Source organism: Podarcis raffonei, chromosome 8 (assembly GCF_027172205.1).
Source record: "Podarcis raffonei isolate rPodRaf1 chromosome 8, rPodRaf1.pri, whole genome shotgun sequence".
NCBI classification, from domain to species: Eukaryota; Metazoa; Chordata; class Lepidosauria; order Squamata; family Lacertidae; genus Podarcis; species Podarcis raffonei.
The window spans coordinates 66,474,936-66,494,045 of record NC_070609.1 but is presented as its reverse complement, the minus strand read 5'-3'; the positions used below and the strand labels follow the sequence as shown (position 1 = coordinate 66,494,045).

At 45.0% G+C, this 19,110-nt stretch overlaps 1 protein-coding gene across 2 annotated transcripts in view; it reads left to right on the top strand.

The window, feature by feature from the left end:
- KAZN (kazrin, periplakin interacting protein) overlaps positions 1 to 19,110 on the top strand; it is a 218,898-nt gene that overhangs the window by 124,551 nt on the left and 75,237 nt on the right. Inside the window, exon 1 of one of the 2 annotated variants that reach the window (XM_053400525.1) lies at positions 15,681 to 15,839. The exons of the other annotated variant lie outside the window; for it this stretch is intronic. Within the exon in view, the coding sequence (XP_053256500.1) occupies positions 15,809 to 15,839 (31 nt within the window). The 5' untranslated portion in view covers positions 15,681 to 15,808. Of the gene's footprint in view, positions 1 to 15,680; positions 15,840 to 19,110 lie in introns of those variants that run through there. 2 annotated transcript variants of the gene reach the window in all.

Here is a 19,110-nt window from a genome sequence, read left to right as displayed (position 1 = left end):
CGCGTAAAATTGCTCCTTCCTTACTTCCCCCTAGGCATTTTATTTGTTGATTTGATCTGGGTGCCTTTTGCAATAGAAAAGCAGGATAAAATCATAGGAATGTAATCGTAGAACTGCTGTATACCTAGTCAGACCAGTGGTCCATCTAAATGAGCTTTGTCCACCCACACTAAATGGCAGCAGCTCTCCACAGTTTCAAAGCCCTAATTTCAAGGCACGGGGCCTTGAACCGGGGACCTTCTACATGCCAAGCGGATGATGCTTTGAACCGTGGCCCTTCTCTAGGGCTGGGCAATATATCGATATATCGAGAGAGAGAAAACATCAACATTTGTCCTTCCTCATTTGCTACAGCTGTAACGAGGGTGGGGAATTAACGATATTGTGATAACAGTTTCATAAATTTTGGCCTGGCAATATATTGTGAATCATGATCTGTGTTGGGTCTGGGTGATATATCACCCAAAGCTAGTTCGAAGTCCATATTGTGATATTGGTTTCATAATTTTTGACCTGGCAATATATCCTAAATTATTGGGGGGGGTGCGCGCGCACACACACACACACACACGCATGTGTGCACTATGCAAAAATCACAATGCAGGCAAAACCGTGAAGCCAGCCAATGCCTCTTCATAGCTCCATCCTTACTTCAGACAATGTGATATATCACTATATCACAATGTTTAGCTAGCGATATATCACAATGTAGTGAAACCATTGGAGGTTGTCCAACAGAGGTTGGATGGCCATCTGTTAGGGATTCTGTGATTTTTTTCATTGCAGGGGGTTGGACTAGATGAACCTTGGGATCCCTTCTAACTCTATGATTCTATGTTTGCTTGGTTACAGAGAAGAGAGGCATCTCATTCCCACAGGGAAAGCAGTCTGCCAGTCCAGACTGCCATTAGATTTATGCGAGGGCAGCTCCTTTCGGCCTCTTAGAGGAAGCAAGTTCCCCTTGCCTTTTCTCTCTGGTTCTTCAGCAGCTGATCTCGGCTTGTAAAGGGGCAGGCAGGGGCCAAGAGGCAGAAGCATTTCTGGCTTGTAAAAAAAAAAACAACCCTCCATGTCCTTTAATGAGCCATTTAACTTCCCTGTCCGCACCAGTGTCCACGTTTTGTAAAACAGAGTCGAAAAGCCTGACTTTCCCAAGGTGGTAGTGGGTAGGAGGATTGGCAAAAGTTAAAGGGAGAAGGGATGGACCTAAATCAAGACCCTCGGGAGAACATCTGAAGGAGTTGAAGTGATGCAAGGCGTCATATACCATCTATAAAACATTTTCATCACATTCTCTTTCAGTAACGTACAAGCCGTAAATCTTATGTTCTCTTTCCACAATTTTTCCCATTCTTCGAATTGAATGTTGTGCCCCACATCCCTTGCCCACTGTATCATTACCGATTTAACCTCTTCATCCTTAGTGTACCATTCCAACAATATCTTATACATTTTTGACAGAATTTTATACTCATTATTTATTATGTCTTTTTGGAAAATTGATTCTTTTTCAACATATCCTTTATCCTTCAAATCTTTTTTAAATATTTCATTTACTTGGAAATAGTGCAGCCAGTCATTCATATACTCTTTAACTTGTTCATATGGCTTCAATTTCCATTTTCCTCCTTCACTGGTTACCAGTTCGCCATATGTACCCCATTTTTCTCTCATATTAATCTTCTTAACAGTCAGTACCTCTAGCGGAGATAACCAATGTGGTATTTTTGGTTCTAATATATTTTTATATCTTTCCCAGACCTCTATTAGTGGGCCTCTGAAAATATGGTTTCCAAATCCTTTGTGAGCCCTTTTTTTATCATACCATAGATACGCATGCCACCCAAATCTGTTGTCGAAACCCTCAAGATCTAGTAACTCATTGTTTTCTAACTTTATCCATTCCTTTATCCAGCATATACATGCTGCTTCATAGTACAGTCTCATATCTGGCAGGGCGAAGCCTCCTCTTTCTTTTGCATCTGTCAATAACTTAAATTTTATTCTCGGCTTCTTCCCCTGCCAGATATACCTTGAAATCACTCTTTGCCATTCTCTGAAGGTTCCTGTACCCTTTAATATGGGTATAGTCTGAAATAAAAACAACATTTTCGGTAGCACCGTCATCTTTATCGTAGATATTCTTCCCCAGAATGATAATTTCATTCTGGCCCACACCTCCAAATCTTTCTTAATTCCTTTCCAAACCGGGATATAATTATTTTGATACAAATCAATATTCTTAGGTGATAACCAAATTCCCAAATATTTAACCTTTTTCACCGCCTCTATCTCAGTTCGTTGCTGCAACAAATCAATTATACTTTGTTCCATATTTTTTGCAATAATTTTGGTCTTTCTCTTATTCAATCTGAATCCTGCCACCCTTCCAAATTGTTCCATTTCGTCTAATACCTCCTTCACACTTTCTAATGGTTCTTCCATAGTCAGTACCAAATCATCGGCAAAGGCTTTAACTTTATACTCATTTTGACCTACTGTTACCCCTTTTATTTGCTTGTTTTGTCTAATTGCATTTAAAAAGACTTCCAGAACCGTTATAAATAACAGTGGTGATAGTGGGCAACCTTGTCTTGTTCCTTTGGATATTTGAATATCTTCTGTGATAACATTGTTCACAATCAATTTTGCTCTCTGCTCCGTATAGATTGCCTTTATACCATTATAGAACTCTTGTCCCACTTCCATATATTCTAAGTTTTTCAACATAAATTCCCAAATCACGTTATCAAAGGCCTTTTCTGCATCTACAAACATTAAAATTGCTTGTTTATCGCTCCTATCAGACAGATATTCTATGACATTAATTATGTTTCTTACATTATCTCTCATTTGTCTGCCTGGTAGGAAGCCTGCTTGATCTTTGTGTATGAGTTTTATCAATATCTTTTTCAATCTCTTCGCGAGAATTCCTGCAAAGATCTTATAGTCTGTATTTAATAATGAGATAGGCCTATAGTTTTTAACTTCAGTTAGGTCCGAGTCTTGTTTCGGAATTAATGTAATAAACGCTTCTTTCCACGTTTCTGGAATGTCTCTTTCTTTTAAAATGTTGTTCAAAACTTCAGTCAACGGGGTCACCAACACATCTTTCATTTCTTTATAGTAACTCGATGTAAACCCATCCGGACCCGGAGCTTTCCCTCTCTTCAACTCCTTTATCATTTCCTTTACTTCTTCTTTTCCTATTGGGGCATTCAGCTGGTCTTTTTGGTCTGTCGGGATCTTACGCACCATTTTCTCTTTTAGATATCTTTCTATTTTCTTCTTATTGTTCCTTTCTTTATTTTTATATAACTGTTTGTAGAATTCCAAGAAACCTCTCCTTATTTCTGTAAAATTAGCAAAGATGTATAAGGTTGATAACAAATGTTGGAAATGCAAAGAAAAAGAAGGGACGTTCTTTCATCAATGGTGGGAATGTAAGAAAGTGAGAAGCTTCTGGGAATTGATATATAATGAGTTGAAAAAAATGTTAAGATATACTTTTGTGAAGAAACCTGAAGCTTTTCTTTTAGGGATAGTAGGAAAGGACATAAGAAGGAAGGACTGCAAGATTTTCCAATACGCAGTAACGGCAGCCAGAATTGTGTTGGCCCAGAAGTGGAAACAAGAAGAGATACCGACAGTAGAAGAATGGAGACTAAAATTGACAGATTATGCAGAACTGGATAAATTAACTGGGAAAATCAGATATAGTAAAGATCAAAAGTTTATTGAGGACTGGAAAAAATTTGTGGACTATCTGAAAAATACATGTGGTATTAATACAACACTAGCAGGATTTCAAGAGGCACTGTAAAAAAACAAATAAGTATTGTTTATTAGAAATATTAGGAATAAGGAGGAACATTGGCAATACGTGAAAAGGGAATGTGTATTAAAGCTATAAATATGGATGATTGTCAGAGACGCTGAAGGAAGTCCAAAACAGCTATGATTTGTTATATTCGAGATGAAATGTATAATTCGATGAAAACTAATAAAATTTATCAAAAAAAAAGAAGTGATGCAAGGCAGCAAGAGGCTTCTGCAACTCGTGAGAAAGAGAAACGAAAGGGCAGGATTGCAGGGAAGAGTCAGGGAGGCAGTCTGCATGGTCTCGGGGGTCTCCCAGACCAAATGTGGCCTTTAAGACACTCCCTAGGCTGCACCTCCCCTCCAGCCATACCTCCTTTGCCCAGGCCAGATCCCTCAGTGACGTAACTTGTTGTCCAGAAGGGAATGTGGCGCTCAGGCTAAAAAAAAGATTCATCTCCCCTGTTGTAGTTCAACAGAATCTGGAGGACGCCATTTTGCCTTCTTTTGGAATCTGCAGCAGTGGCAACAGTGGAGGTGAGACGGGCAAAGAGTATACTCTGTGCCCAAGTGGTCCCCAAAACTGGGATCAAGGATGCAACAATCATTTAACATACATCCTCTGAGCTGTTTAAGCACCCACGTTCGCTCCCACACGATGAGCAGAGGGTGGGGAGGGTGGGAGGGAGCCAGAACCGAAGACAATAAACTGTAGACATAATGACTGTGCGGCACGATTCATTGTTGAACCCACGGAGTGGGTTTCATGCTTGATTTGGGTAGTCATTTTCTCTATCTCCTCAACTGTTTTGCCTCCATTTTATCTCCTTGACTCTCTTAGCTGGTGGTGAGGACAGGCTGTTTTTCGAGATTTTGCTTTGGTTTGATGTTAATTGAGGGACGCGGATGGCGCTGTCGGTTAAACCACAGAGCCTAGGGCTTGCCGATCAGAAGGTCAGCAGTTCAAATCCCCGCGACAGGGTGAGCTCCTGTTGCTCGGTCCCTGCTCCTGCCAACCTAGCAGTTCGAAAGCATGTCAAGGTGCAAGTAGATAAATAGGTACCGCTCCGGCGGGAAGGTAAACAGCATTTCCATGTGCTGCTCTGGTTCGCCAGACGCGGCTTAGTCATGCTGGCCACGTGACCCGGAAGCTGTACGCTGGCTCCCTCGGCCAATAAAGCGAGATGAGCGCCGCAACCCCAGAGTCAGCCACAACTGGACCTAATGGTCAGGGGTCCCTTTACCTTTACCTCTGATGTTAATATTTTCACCAGCCACACCAGTATTTTAATGGTTTGGCCTGTAAAACTGAGTTAAGAACCTGGACCGGGAAGAGACTGATGGATTAGGTTAATGGCCCATGTGGTTCATCTTCCTGTTCTCACAGTGGCCAAATAGATGCATCTGGGAAACCTACAAGAAGGACCTGAGGGCAATGGCACACTCTCAACCATCGCTTCCATAGTTTCTAGCAACTGGTATTTGGAAGCATTTTTGCCTCCAACCATGGAGGCAGAACATAGCCATTGTGGCCAGTAGCCATTGGTAGCCTTCTCCTCTGATCCTCTTTCAAAGCCATCCATGTTTATGGCCATCATTGCCTCGGGTTCCATAGTTTAACTGTACTCTGTGTGAAGGAGTTCTGTTGTTCTCTCTAATGCCTGAAGAACCATCTTGTGCCCCTGGTTTCTTCCACCATCACCACCACCATGACTCCCAGATGCACCTCCAGTCTTCATCCCTAAGCCATCAAGAATTGCCTTAGCTCTACCTACAAATAGCCAGATTCTGCAGTGGCTCCACCCATTTGGCCTTTATAAAAATCCTAGATTCAAGTAGTTGCTGAGACAGAAACCAAGGCCACGTTTTTGCCTGGGCTTCTCCATTTCTCAATCTTGGACTGTGGGATAAAGGGAAGCACCCATGAGCTTGTATGGAGCCTGTTTCCCTCCCTGGCAAACTTCAGGGAGTCTCCTTGCACAGATGAGATTGAGAAGGGCTTCTAGGGTGGTTGTTTATTTAACTGCAGCATCTAGTTTCCTAGAAAGGAAGCTGCTTAAAGAGTCCCTTGTTGGTGCTCTCCAGAGTCCAAAACCTCTGGAGAAAACATCAGAAAATCCCTGCTGGATCACGCCAGTGGCTCATCTTGTTCAGTGTCCTGGCCAGATATTATTTTCCCCCCGATAATTTTTATTATTTTTTCCCAAATATCTTAAACACAATATAGCTTAACAATATTATTCTCCTTTCAGTCTATATCTTATCTGAATTAACTTCCCTCCTCCCCTCTTCTGGTTTCTCTACATTGCTCTTACTTAAGCGTGATTACTAGATATACATTCTATAAATGTCTATAATTCCTTAATAAATTTTTGTATTATACTTTAGACATATTATATTACATCATTACATCTTGTGGTCTAGCCAAATGTTTCCAATAAACGTTATGAGTTTTATTTCAATCCTGTGAGTGTTTTTATTTATGTACAGTTTTCTCTAAGGATACCATAAATTTGGACCATACTTTTTGGTTCTCATCATCCTGCTGTCGGATTCTTCCAGTTAGCCTTGCTATTTCCGCATACTCCAATGCTTTCTGTTGCCATTCTTCAGTTGTTGGAATATCCTGTTGTTTCCATCTCTGCGCAAGGAGTAGTCTTCCTGCTGTTGTGGCATACAGGAAGAATTTCTGATCTTCCTTTTTAATGTCCTCTCCAACCATTCCTAGCAAAAATGCCTCCGGTTTTTTTATAAAAGGTGTGCCTAAATATCTTTTTAAACTCATTATACACACTATCCCAAAAAAGTCTTCACCTTGTCCTGGCCAGATATTAATATGGGCCTCCTGCAAGCAGAACCTGAGTTGCAGCAGCAACACTCTCCACGTTTGTCATTCCCAGCGACTGGTATTCAGAGGCATTTCCTGTCTGCTGTCGCCCTCCCCATGCTCTAGAATCCTGCCACTTTGTTTCGCAACCACGGCTTTTGGTAGCAACGCTGGCCGCCAGCCCACTTCTGCTAAACGTTTCCTTTCCGCTGCCTCTCCTAGGCACCATTAAGACAGCGGCTCCTCTCCCCCTTTTCCCACGAGGACGACCCTTTAATTCACTTTGGTGCCATGTACTCGCATTTACGTGTTGCAAGCAAGCGAGAGTCCTTGTTCTTGCAACGCTTCCAACTTTTAAGTGACGAGAAGTGCATTGTGCACGTGGGGGGGAAGTCTGCTGCTTGATCAAATCAATGTCTCTCACTTTGGCCAGCTTGGGATGTGTGCGCAGGAAGCAAATGGCAGCCCCGGTTGTTAGCTTTCTTCCCCATTGGAAGTCACTCTGTCACTGAAGCCACCTGAAGACAAACAGCCTTTCACACCAACACTTGGTCACTAGGAGTTGCCTCACTCTCTGATCAACTGGGACATAGCATTTAGAGGTCGGGCGAATTCTGCCCCTGCAAAGCTCCCTCAGCAGCACTTTGCAGGCACCAAGAATCAACCAGTTGCCATGGTTGCAAAGCCCTGTGCACGACTCTGGGTGAACCCTGACCATCAGCTAGTTGCCATGGCTGAACTCGAGTGTTGTGCAGCACTTTGAAGCTCTGACAGTCAGCTCAGAATATAGGAAGCCACATTATCCCAAGGCAGACCATTGGTCCAGCTCACTTAGTGATGCCTGCACTCACTGGCACTGTGGTGTTTGCCCGTTCTTTTTAAAATGTCTGTACAGGGGGAGAGAAAGAGTTAATAGGTAGACCAGGAGAAAAGGCAGAGGTGGAGCCTACCTGTTTATAAAAGGGCTAAGCCCGAGGTTTGGGTTGTTTGGTTTTAGCTGGTTGGTTGGAAAAGCAGTTGGCAGACAGTTGGAAATAGAGAGACAGTTAGTTCAGTTGGTTCTTGTGTGAGGGGAGGTAGAAGAGTTAGAGACAGGATAAAAATAAGACTAAGAAGGTCAAGAGTAACAACGTTTTGAATGCAGTTAAAGTTTATTTGTGTCTGCAATAAACTACACTCTTCTTTGTTAACTTAAGAACCTGACTGAGAGTGATTTACCGGGGAGGACCTGGTTGCTGGCAGCGGATTAGTGGTGTACGGGTCAATAGTCCGTGAGACGACCGGGGGCTCCGTACGAACGCCACAGGCTCTCCAGGGTTTCAAACAGGGGACATTCTCACCCCAATGTGGAGAAGCCAGGGGCATAGGAAAGGGGGTTCGGGGTGTGTGGTCTGCCCCGGGTGTCATCCTTGGGGGGGTGACAAAATGGCACACCATGGGGGGCAGCACTTACCGCAGTGCACCCAAACCATACATCTCTCCTGGGAGTGACACGGTGGCTCGGGGCCCCACGGTGCCCAAAATGGCAGCATGGGGCTTGCATCCACAAGGCAGACTCCGTGGGCACCTCACTGCACCGCCCCCTGGGTGGATTGCCGCAGTGCCCCCAGGTGGTGCCCCCATGCGCAGGCCCAGACAGGGGGGGCATATGGGCCACTTGGCCTGGGCTTCCAATTCCAAAGGGGGCCTCGCTCAACATATTTATCTATATTTTCCATTTTGTCTTTATATGCAGATACGGTTCAAGCCTTGAAATAAAATTATTTGTCAGCATAACTTTTGTGAAAATTATTTATATACTTACTTATTTATAAGACTTCAGTTATCCCCAGGGTAAAAAGGGGGGGCACATTTTCTACCTGGCCCGGGCCTTTGCCTGGCTCTGCAAGGCCCTGCCCATGCGCAGCTGTGAGGAGGTGGGAACCTTTAGTCTCAGCAACTGGTTTCATGGAATAAGACCCAGAGGGAATGAGCTGCTGTGCTTATTATGCCTGACACGCAGCCAAGTCTGTGAAGAACGTGTTTTTGCTACTAGAAAGTTAACACCAACTTTGAATTGTATAATTTTCCGACAGGCTCACTCTGTGACACCTGACATCATTGTGGTGCCAGATCACTGAGAGGTGGGGTTGCCACACCTACTGGTCAAACTTGGGGTGGCAGAGGGAGAGATTAATAGATTCACCCTGCTGGCCTGATCCAATACCCCACTGCTAGTCAAAATACTTGCACTTGGTTTCTATGAGTACTACCTCTTAACCTTAAGGTTCCCAGGTTACCCTTGTCTCACAGCTCTTAAAGGAACAGGCACCACCTTCTGTTGGAGGAGTGTAAGGCCACCTCACCCAGTTTCAGGAAGCTACCTTAAAAAGAAGAAAGTCTCCCCAAAACTTTTCTTGTAGCAAATTGGGTATCTGTGCCTTAAGGGGCCCGAGATGCCCAGGAAATGGATTTGCTTCAAGTGTCCATATATTAATTACAGTAGTTGCTCTTTCACCAGCTCCATGAATTTGGAGCTAATCCCAAATAATTTCAAAGCACCAGGAAGCTGTTTGGCTTAAGGGGACTAGCAACGCAGTGGTTTGGCTGTTGATTGGAGGTCACTGGTTTGACTCTAAACCAAATTAGCATTGCTTCCTTGGATAGTTATTGCCGGTTCCACGAGGGCAGCATGAGAGTGAAAAAGGTATTGCCTGTCAGGCAAAATCCCAAGTTTCTAGCTTAAAAAGATGTTTCTAGCTTCAAAGATGGCACCACCGTTTGGCCTCTAACTATCTATGGCCTTTTAGAAGTGGGTGGGGTGATTTTAATGCATTTCCCCCTTGGTTTAAATGTATCCATGTGTGTTGTTTATTTGCTTGGTGGTAAGTTGCTTTGGGGACATGGGTGGCGCTGTGGGTTAAACCACAGAGCCTAGGGCTTGTCGATCAGAAGGTCAGCAGTTCGAATCCCTGCGACAGGGTGAGCTCCTGTTGCTTGTCCCTGCTCCTGCCAACCTAGCAGTTCGAAAGCACATCAAAGTGCAAGTAGATAAATAGGTACTGTTCCAGCGGGAAGGTAAACGGCGTTTCCGTGCACTGCTCTGGTTCGCCAGAAGCGGCTTAGTCATGCTGGCCACATGAGCGCTGCAAAACCAGAGTCGGCCACGACTGGACCTAATGGTCAGGGGTCTCTTTACCTTTACCTTTAAGTTGTTTTGAGTTGCCTGGGGCAAGGAAAAGCAACTAACAAGTTTAATAAAATACAAATAGACTTGCTGGATCAAGCCAAAGGAGGCCCATCCTGTCTAGAATCCTGTTCTCACCATGATCATTTAGATTCCCCAATGGGAAGCCCATGAGCAGAACCTGGGTGCAACAGCAGCACTTTCACCACTTGCAATTCCCAGCAACAACAGGAATCTGGAGGTAGTGGAAGGAGATCATAGCCGGGCGCAGCCATCCTCCTTGCACACACTCAGGCACACATGCGATGACCGATTGCCCTACAGTTTTGCAATCCAAATAGGCCCGCCAGAAAAAAATATTAAAAACAAGAGGCAGGCCTGCTAAAGGTTACCAGGCAAATCGAAGATACAAGCCCGCTTGAGTCTTGGCTTGTAATCCCGAGCATTACTGCATTAAGGAAAGCGATTCGTGATAGCTTACATAACAGGCTGTTGCTTCCTCGCAGTCCCTCCTAACAGGATTTATTAAAGGAGGGGAGACTTAGAGGGGAAAGTGTTCTGCTCATTAAGCCTGCCCCTTTGAGACATCAAGTTCATGCTCTTTTTAAATGTCTCCAACACAATCAATCCAGCGAAAGCAGAATCTGCTGCCGTGAGTCGCTCTGGCAGCCCAAGCCTGTTGCGATTTCTGTGGAGGGTGGTGGGACTCTCGTATCAGAATAGACAGATCTGTCAGTTTCGCTTTCTCGCAGTTTCTCATTCTTCCTTTTAAAAGAAAGGAGTTTGTTTTAAAATACAGTCAACACAACTTATATGCGTTGAACCTGCACAATTTCAATTTTATGCAGTCAAAGGCCAGACGCAATCACGCAGACTGAATGCATGGAAAGCGGAGAGCTTTTGGGGGGGGGGGGTTCCAATGTGGAAGGAGTTTTTAAGTTCTCCCTCCCCGCAAGATTTCATAAGAGCCTCCCAGAGCCTGGTAAGCAAGTCTGAGAGCTTAAAAGCACTGTGCCTTGCTTAGGGGCAAGGTCTGCTCAGCACATGACTCCAGAAGGTAAGATTGCTTGCACAGGGATGATTCCAAGGGGGTGCTCTGACGGGACATGTTTTTGCTTATATTCCATTCCAGGAACATAACCCCCACACGAGTTGCAAGTCCCTCTATGAGAAACAAAATTACAATCAACAAACTTTTCCAACATCCCCTTTTCCTCCCCATACAACCAGTTGCCAGCGTTAAGGTGAGAATTAGGATGCTGTCGTTTCTCATTTTTTTCTTCAGTAATTCAGTGTGACTTACAAGTGCAGTTCAGGAGAATCTGGGGCTACTCCAGTTTGTCTGTACAAATGGTCAGGGGCACAGTGAAGATATTCAAAATCATGTAGACTGTATTTGTAAAGAAGCAGCTGTCGAGAGTTTTCCAGTAAGTTTAAAATGCTTTAAGTAAGTTTAAAATTATTTACTTACAGATTCAAGGTCTTAGTCATGCATTGTTCCCTGCAGCAGCAAGGATAATACAGGCAATATACTCTTGGGTAGAAAATACAGCAAGATAGCTTCAGCCATGTGCTCTAAGCTCAGAGCTAGCTTAGAAATGTCTGTCCTCACTGGCTACATGCTGCAGAACAAGTTTGTGTTTCTAAATTAATTGTGCAGAAACCCTAAGATGGCTCTGTTAGAAGTCATGTGCCCATCTGGACTAAACATGATCTCCTCAGATGTCCTTCTTCAATGGTTACATTGTGGGAAAGAATATGGACAAAGGAGGGACCTTGACTTCCTTCCATGGTGAGGGGGCATCACCTAACTGAGTCTATCTAGCGATAGCAGTTGTACTTAATTATGTTTGACTGCAGTCTCTCACAATGTGGTGGTGGCACTTCAGACAGCACTTTTGAGAAGTGCTTTAAGACAGCCCCCAGCTCAATTACTTCTCAAAAGCACTGTTTGATGTAGCTTGCACATTTCTTCCAGGGAACCAATGTCCCTTGGCATCTCCCAACAGGGTGAAGCTGCCTTTAGCAAAAAGGACTGGTGTTTCTTCATTTGTAGCCTTGTCCCCAAATGCTGAATCAAGTTGCCTACCCCCGAGCTGCTCCACTGGAAGCAGTTCAGGGGATTAAGGAGAAACCTGTTGGGTCCCATTCCAAAACCATGTAGCGCTGTGACTTCATGGAAACTTTGAGAAAGAAGATCTAATTATTATTATTTTTAAATCCTCTTTTGCCATCTGCTGGCAACCACTGGGCAGTGTTTGGCTTGCCAGTGCCAACCAGTGGGAATTATAGAGCTGGAAGGGACCCAGAGGGTCATCTAGCCCAACCCCCAACCTGATGGTTTTGTATAATTCTATGGTATAACTGCACTTGGAATACTATGTGCAGGCAGTGTGGTATAGTGGTTAGAGTGGACTTCCGGGTTGGCGCCATTGTTTAATGGCGGATTCCCTCCGAGCTCCGGAGGGAATCGGCTCCGTAGCGTCTGGGTCTGGCCGCTGCGGCGAAGCGGGGACCCTTAAAATCACAGGCGCGGATGCCTGTGAACACAGAGACTCGGCGGGCACCATTTGCGCCCCCCCAATCCGCGCCGGAGCCTTTTTAAAGGCTTCGGAACGGAGGCAGGGTGAGGCGTGGTGCTGAGAGTACTCCCTCGCCTACGGAGTGAAGCCGCAAGCCATAGACAGAGAGCGCCAACTTCTTCCAAGACCGACTGGACTCTAAAATATAAACCCGTGAGTAATACGGAGATTGGAACGTTAAAAAACTTAATTCTGGATTTGGAACGAGCGGGAAGGGGCTAAAAAGGAAGTCACCCCCCCCCTCTTTGTAAACAATTTAAAGCAAAGGACTGGGCAACTAAGGTCGAGAGAACCTGTTTTTTAGTGAAAAGATCTTGATTTCACGGTTTTGACACTATAAGGATTTACTGGAGGATAAAAAGAATTTGGGGACTGAAATTTCACCCCCCCCCCGAGACCCGGGAACGTCCTAAGAGAAAGTCTGTTGTATGGAAGATTTTGACAGCTGTCAAGAGAGCTACGAGTCAGCTAGTTGCCAGCTGGAAAAAGAGAACATTGTTTCTGCTGTTTTTGTTGGTTTATTTGAAAATAACGAGGGCTGATACAAAATAACTGGACTTTTGGTTTTGAGCTGAAAGGAACATTAAGGAACTAAAATCCCCCTAGAGGGGTAATAGGGATACTACATTACAAAAATGACTGGAGTACGTAAATTTCAAGCAGAACTGGATAGAACACTCGCTCTCTTGGGAAACTTGAAAGATGAATACAATGTTATGTCTACAAAGATATCACTACTACACTGGACAGTAAACAACAGTTTTGAGCCTGATAAGGACTTGAAACAGGAAGCCTACTTAACTGAACAAGTAAATGAAACTGAAAGTGCAGAAATGATGGAGCAAGGTGCTGTTTTTGAAGAAAATGAAGGAGAAGCAGGAGATGTGCAGGAGTTAAAGGAGAGTTACAATATGAGGCCTGACATGATGATAAAAAAGGACAATAAAAATTGGATGTGGAAAGCCTGGTCTGAATGGGAGATTATAAATCTGCGGAAGGTGAAAGCTGGAGCCTTGGGGACATCTGGATCTGTAAGAAATTTGAAACAAGAGTTGGAGCCCCCCATAGGCTTTGCGTTCAAGTATGGAAGACTGGCTGGAAGCAACAAGGATTCTGCTGGGCCGGAGCCCCTTCGAGACTTGGGGTTTAACATTAAGGACCATCAAAGAGACCGGCAGAAAGGAACTGAGAGAGATAAAAGGGCCTCAGATGTGAGGTCTCCAGGCTAAATAAATAACATAAAGACTGATGGACATTGGTCGAGGACTGGAACCGGGAAAAAGGGCGGGTGGAGGTTGGGAATCCAAAGGGCACATAAGGATAATTTGTTTTTCTTTTCATTTTAATTAGTGGTAAGGAAATTGGGTAAATCGTGGAAGGGAAATTTTGGTCGACCTTAGGAAAAAGGTTTAAGAACAATTAATGAGGTATAAGTATTGATGTGTGTTTTTAATAAGGTAAAATTGGTTTCTTCTTTTTTAAATTAATTGAAAATAAGATCGCAAAAAATAAATGGAGGAAATGAAAAAAAGAAGCAAAGTAAAATAATGGTATGTTAGAGTAAATGTATAAATTAAGGTAAAGAAATAAGTTAAGGACTTGCTGAACTGATAATTTAAATTGGAATACAAGAAGGGGAGGGGTGAGGAGGTCTGAGAAATAAGGTTAAGAACAATAAGTATTAGTAACTTTATGTGTTTTTTTTCTATTTTTTCTTTTTTTGTTGTTTAATTTTGTTATGTATTTTTGTATTTTTTTTGTGTTTTGTTTACTTTTTGTTCTTGTTTGATTCTTGAAAATGCTAATAAATATTTAATAAAAAAAAAAATAGAGTGTTAGACTAGGACCTGGGAGACCAGGGTTAAAATCCCCACTTGGCCAGTTTGTCGCTCTCAGCCTAACCTACCTGACAGGGTTGTTGTGAGGATAAAAAAGGAGCGAGGGGGAGAGCCCACAGGAGAAAATGCTGGGAATAAAGGCTTGCATTCAACTAATTCCTGCTCAGAGCAGACCCATTAAAATTAATGAAACTAAGTTAGCCCTGCCTGTTAATTTCATTGGGACTACTCTGAGTAGGCCTAGTGTTGCAGTCATTGCTAGTCGTGCTCAGAGGAGACCCACCGAAGCTAATAGGTCAATGTAATGAAGACATACAAAAATGCTTTATATGAAGAGGGAAGATTGCCTTGCAAAAATGTGTTTATTGGGAGAAATTTGCTCAGAGATAGGGGAAGAAGGAATGGGACTAAGTTCTGGCACATCCATGCTTTGCATGCGAAAGATTCCAGGTTTCAAATTTTATTTGAAACCATGAGGACTACCATCTTTACAAGACGGACCATAGTGTCTTGCATGCAGAAAACGTCCCAGGTTCAGTCCTTATCATCTCTGGGTAGAGTTGGGAACTAGACATGTCTAAAAACCTCGGAGACCTGCTGCCAGTCACTGTGGACCAAAGGCTGCTAACTTAATGGCTGTTCAGATGTTGTAGGACTGCAATTCCCATCACTCCCTGACCATTGGTCATTCTAACTGGGACAAGGAGAGTTGGAGTTCAGCAATGTCTCTTTATATGAGCAGGTCTCTCATGCCCAAGTGCCGTCCTCCCTGACTGGCAGCAGCAGCAGCTCTCCTGAGCCGAGAAATGCCTGTTCCTGGTTGCGGTCCCCAAAATCTGGGACCGCACATGAGTGCTTAGCTGTGATTCCTGCATTGCAGGCAGTTGGGCATTGAGTCTTGGGGATCCCTTGTAATTCTATGATTAAACAGAGGTTGGGTGACCATCTGTCAGGGATAACTTAGCTGTGATTCTTGCATCACAGGGAGTTGGGCTGGATGACCCTTGGGGGCCCCTTCCAACGCTACAATTCTACGATTTGATGTGCAAAACATGTGCTCTGCCTCGGAGCTACAAGCCTCTCTCTCCCCTCCCATCCCCAGCGTGACGGGGCAGTGCATTATGGGAGGACGGCAAATTCTTGTACCAAAGCTTTTCCTTCCCAGTCTCTTTCTTCCCTTTTCTTCTCCGTGATTCTAATAGTGGGGCCGTTTGGCACCTTCCCCCGTGAGAAGGAAAGGGGCGGCCTGGCTGAGCAGCTTCAAAAGAAAGAGCTGAGTCCTGAAATCTTGTTTGGTGCAGCTTAAAACCTCTGATCGGAAGGCTGAGCCAGGCAGGTGAAGTTCTCTCCCTGGGCACGCCTCCTTCCTCTTAGCTCATGCTGGCAAACTCTGCAACCTGTAACAGGGTCAGGTTCCAAGGTGCTCAGGTAGCGCAAAGGGCACTTCCTGCTTTGGTGGGGAGGAGTCAGGAGGGGAAAGAAAGAAAGAAAGAAAGAAAGAAAGAAAGAAAGAAAGAAAGAAATCTTTCAGATCTCCAGGGCCGAGTCTCCCCTTCCCCTCTCCAGACTCCGCACCATGAAGTCGGAAAGCGAGGAGAACAAACCTGGTATGTGGGGAGAGATGTTGCTTCCACGGTTACCTGTCTGAAAATAGCTACCTCGTCTCGGGCCTCGTCTTTTGTGGGGCTTTTGCTGAGGGTGTTTGAACGGAGATCCCTTTTGCCACATTCTGGGCTGGCTTTCCTTGTCCTGCGAGTGAGCTTGTGTAAGTTTGTGCATTTGTTACAACAGCCTCAGGGAAACACCAGAGGCCACATGGGCAGGCTGTTGTTGTGCAGGCAAGTCTCCGTCGTCTTCTTTTTTAAAAAGCACCTTGTCAATCGCTTTTAAACTTGCCGAGGCGCGAGAACTAGGAGCAGCCACCCAGAACGGCTCTCTCTCTCTAGGGCATGGTTCATTTTTTCCCTTCCGTGTTTCAGAGAAGGGGAATGGGAGCCAGCGCTGAGCCTCTGAAATGATAGCCTTCAGGGAGGTGTGGTTGCGACGCTACTAACAGGGCACCCGAGCCCCAAACAGTGAAGGACTTGTTGGATAGTGCCTTTTTCGAAGGCTGGGAGTTTGACAGGCTGGGAGTGGGAGGTGGGCCCTCGGTGCATGAGATAATTCTTAACATGATCTGTGGTTGCTAGGAGCCCATTGGCACCTTGGGTTTTAATTAGGATCGCCCTTCCGGGTTGCCTCATTGCCAGCTGTCTTGGGTCGGGGGCCTTCGGCACACGGGGTTGGAGAACAGCTGTCAGGAAAGGTGTGCTGCACCTGAGGGTGTGTAGCGGTGTGTGTGCCGTGGCTTGCGTGTTCTTCTCGTGCTCATGCCGACGAGGAAATTGCAGGAAAGCAGCAAAAAGAACAGGCCAGGGGGGATGTGTAGGTGATGTCAGAGGGTGGGGTCCCTTGTGCCAAATCGGCTGCAGCCTCCCTGGAACCTACACAGTATTTCCTGGCATTAATATAGGCAGCCATATATGTGATGCCCTGCAGGTGTTGGACTCCAACTCCCATCAGCCCCTGCCAGCATAGCTAGTGCTCGGGCATGATGGGAGTTGTTGTTGCTGCTGCAGGCATCCGCCTGTCTTGAGAGACAATGGAGTATACTTCTGGGGGTGAAGTCAAACTGCTGTTTTAGCAACACTGAAGTGACCTGGGCAGTATGTATGGAGGTCCTGGGCTGCCCAGATGACAAGACCCCTGTCTCGGCCTCACGGATGTGGTCCAAAGGAAAGCAGAGCAATACATTTGGCACCAGCTTGGCTACAGGAATTGCCAGAAGGAGGTGTACAAGGTGCCACCCAACTGCCTTAGGGACTCCACTCCGGATTTGTGTAGCGTTTACTCCTTAGCCTTTTTCTTCTCCCAAAGATATTTTGCAATGCAGCAGAGATTTAGGATCAGAGCTTTCTTTCTCCTAGATGAGCTACCTTCCCAGGTTGATGAGCCCCATCTACCTCTCACTTCCCTTTACAGCACATGCAGAAACTGCCTTCTTGGCTGTTGGGCCCACTATTGGTCTCATCCGCTCAGTCCACCAGAGCCTGCCTTTGCATGCAGGGGAAGTCCCTAACTCACCAAGAGTTTGAGACCCATCGGCTACCCTCACCTGGTTTAGCTGGCTGGTCAAAGCTGTTCCCAGGGTGTGGCTGCTGTCACCTGCTGACAGCTTCTAGGAGCCCCAGGTGAGAGCTGAGTGCAAGGTGGGTAAACTACCCCAGAAGCAGCATGATGCCCAACAACATCTTGAGGGCACCATGTTGGTTACCGCTGATCCACCCCCACCCCCGTGTGATCCTGAAGGATGACAGGTGGAGTCTCTAGCCCAATATCTCTCCAGAGTTGAGGAGGCAAATCTCCCATGTACGTAGCTCAGTGACAAAGAATCTCAGTCCAGTATATCTGAAAGAGCATCTTCACCCCCATCATTCAGCCCAGACACTGAGGTCCAGCACCAAGGGCCTTCTGGTAGTTCCCTCACTGCGAGAAGCCAAGTTACAGGGAACCAGGCAGAAGGCCTTCTTGGTAGTGGCACCCGCCATGTGGAACACCCTCCTACCAGATGTAAAGGAAATAAATATCTGACTTTTAGAAGACATCTGAAAGCAGCCCTGTTTAGGGAAGCTTTTAATGTTTGATGCATTACTGTATTTTAATATTTTGTTGGAAGCCACCCAGAGTGGAAGCCCAGCCAGATGGGCGGGGTATAAATAAATAAATAAATAAATAAATAAATAAATAAATAAATATTATTATTATTATTATTATTATTATTATTATTATTATTATTATTATTATTTGCATCCAGGTTCAATCTCCAGGAAGGGCTGGGAATGTCCCCAGCCTCAAACCCAACACCGCAGCTGCCAGCCAGTGTTGACAGTACTGGGCTAGATGGACCAATGGCTCAGTTGTAGGCAGATTCCCGTGCTTCTCTATCTGCAGAAGTGTGAGAGATTTGTGGCCTTTGCTGTGTGCCCACATGAGAGTTCAATGAGAGTAGTGATGGGGTGCTTATATGAATGGATGGGTACCATTAACCATCATAACAAGCCATGTGGCCGATGGGCAACATGCTTTCTTCCCCCCAGATGTCACTCAAGGCAGGAGAGTTAAAAGTTGCATGTGACTTTCTCTTTCCTCTAAGGCAGGTATGAGGTACCTATGTTCCTCCAGGTGTTGCTGGAATCTATCCCATCATCCCTGGCCATTATCCCTTCTGGCTGCAATTAATGGAGTCATATGGAGAGCTACAGCTTCCCTATACCTGATCTATGTCCTGAAATCACTGATACAATACTTAGGAAGGAGAGAGAGAAATTCCTTGCTGAGATCTGAGGGGCAACAACTGGAACCTTGACCAGCTTTTGCATTGCACAGAACCTTAGCAATTGTTCTATACAAGAAGTGTTTTGCAGCCATGAGTTTGTTTGTCCTCTCAAGAGCTTTGTGAATAGTCCCATTTTACAGGTGGAGGAACAAAGACTGAGAACCAATGACTTGCTCCAGGTTACCCAGCACTTTCGCCTTAGCCGTCCTGGCAAAACTTGCGAGCGCCTGATCTCCGCCGCCCTAACACTGAGAGCAAAGTGCAGCTATTTTGAACCACTTAGGAAAATCACAATGTTACCTAGACATATACTAAGTGAGGCCATTGGTCCATCGATCTTAGTATTGTCTACACATTCAAATGTGCCACCCAATCTGAGCCCATGTAGCTGAAACAATGGCAGACTTCTTCCCTCTTTTCCCCTGCCTCGATTTCCCTATTTTTGTTCTTTCCTCACCTGTTGAGTTTTAAATTGTAAGCTTGCTTGGGGCAAGGACTTGTCC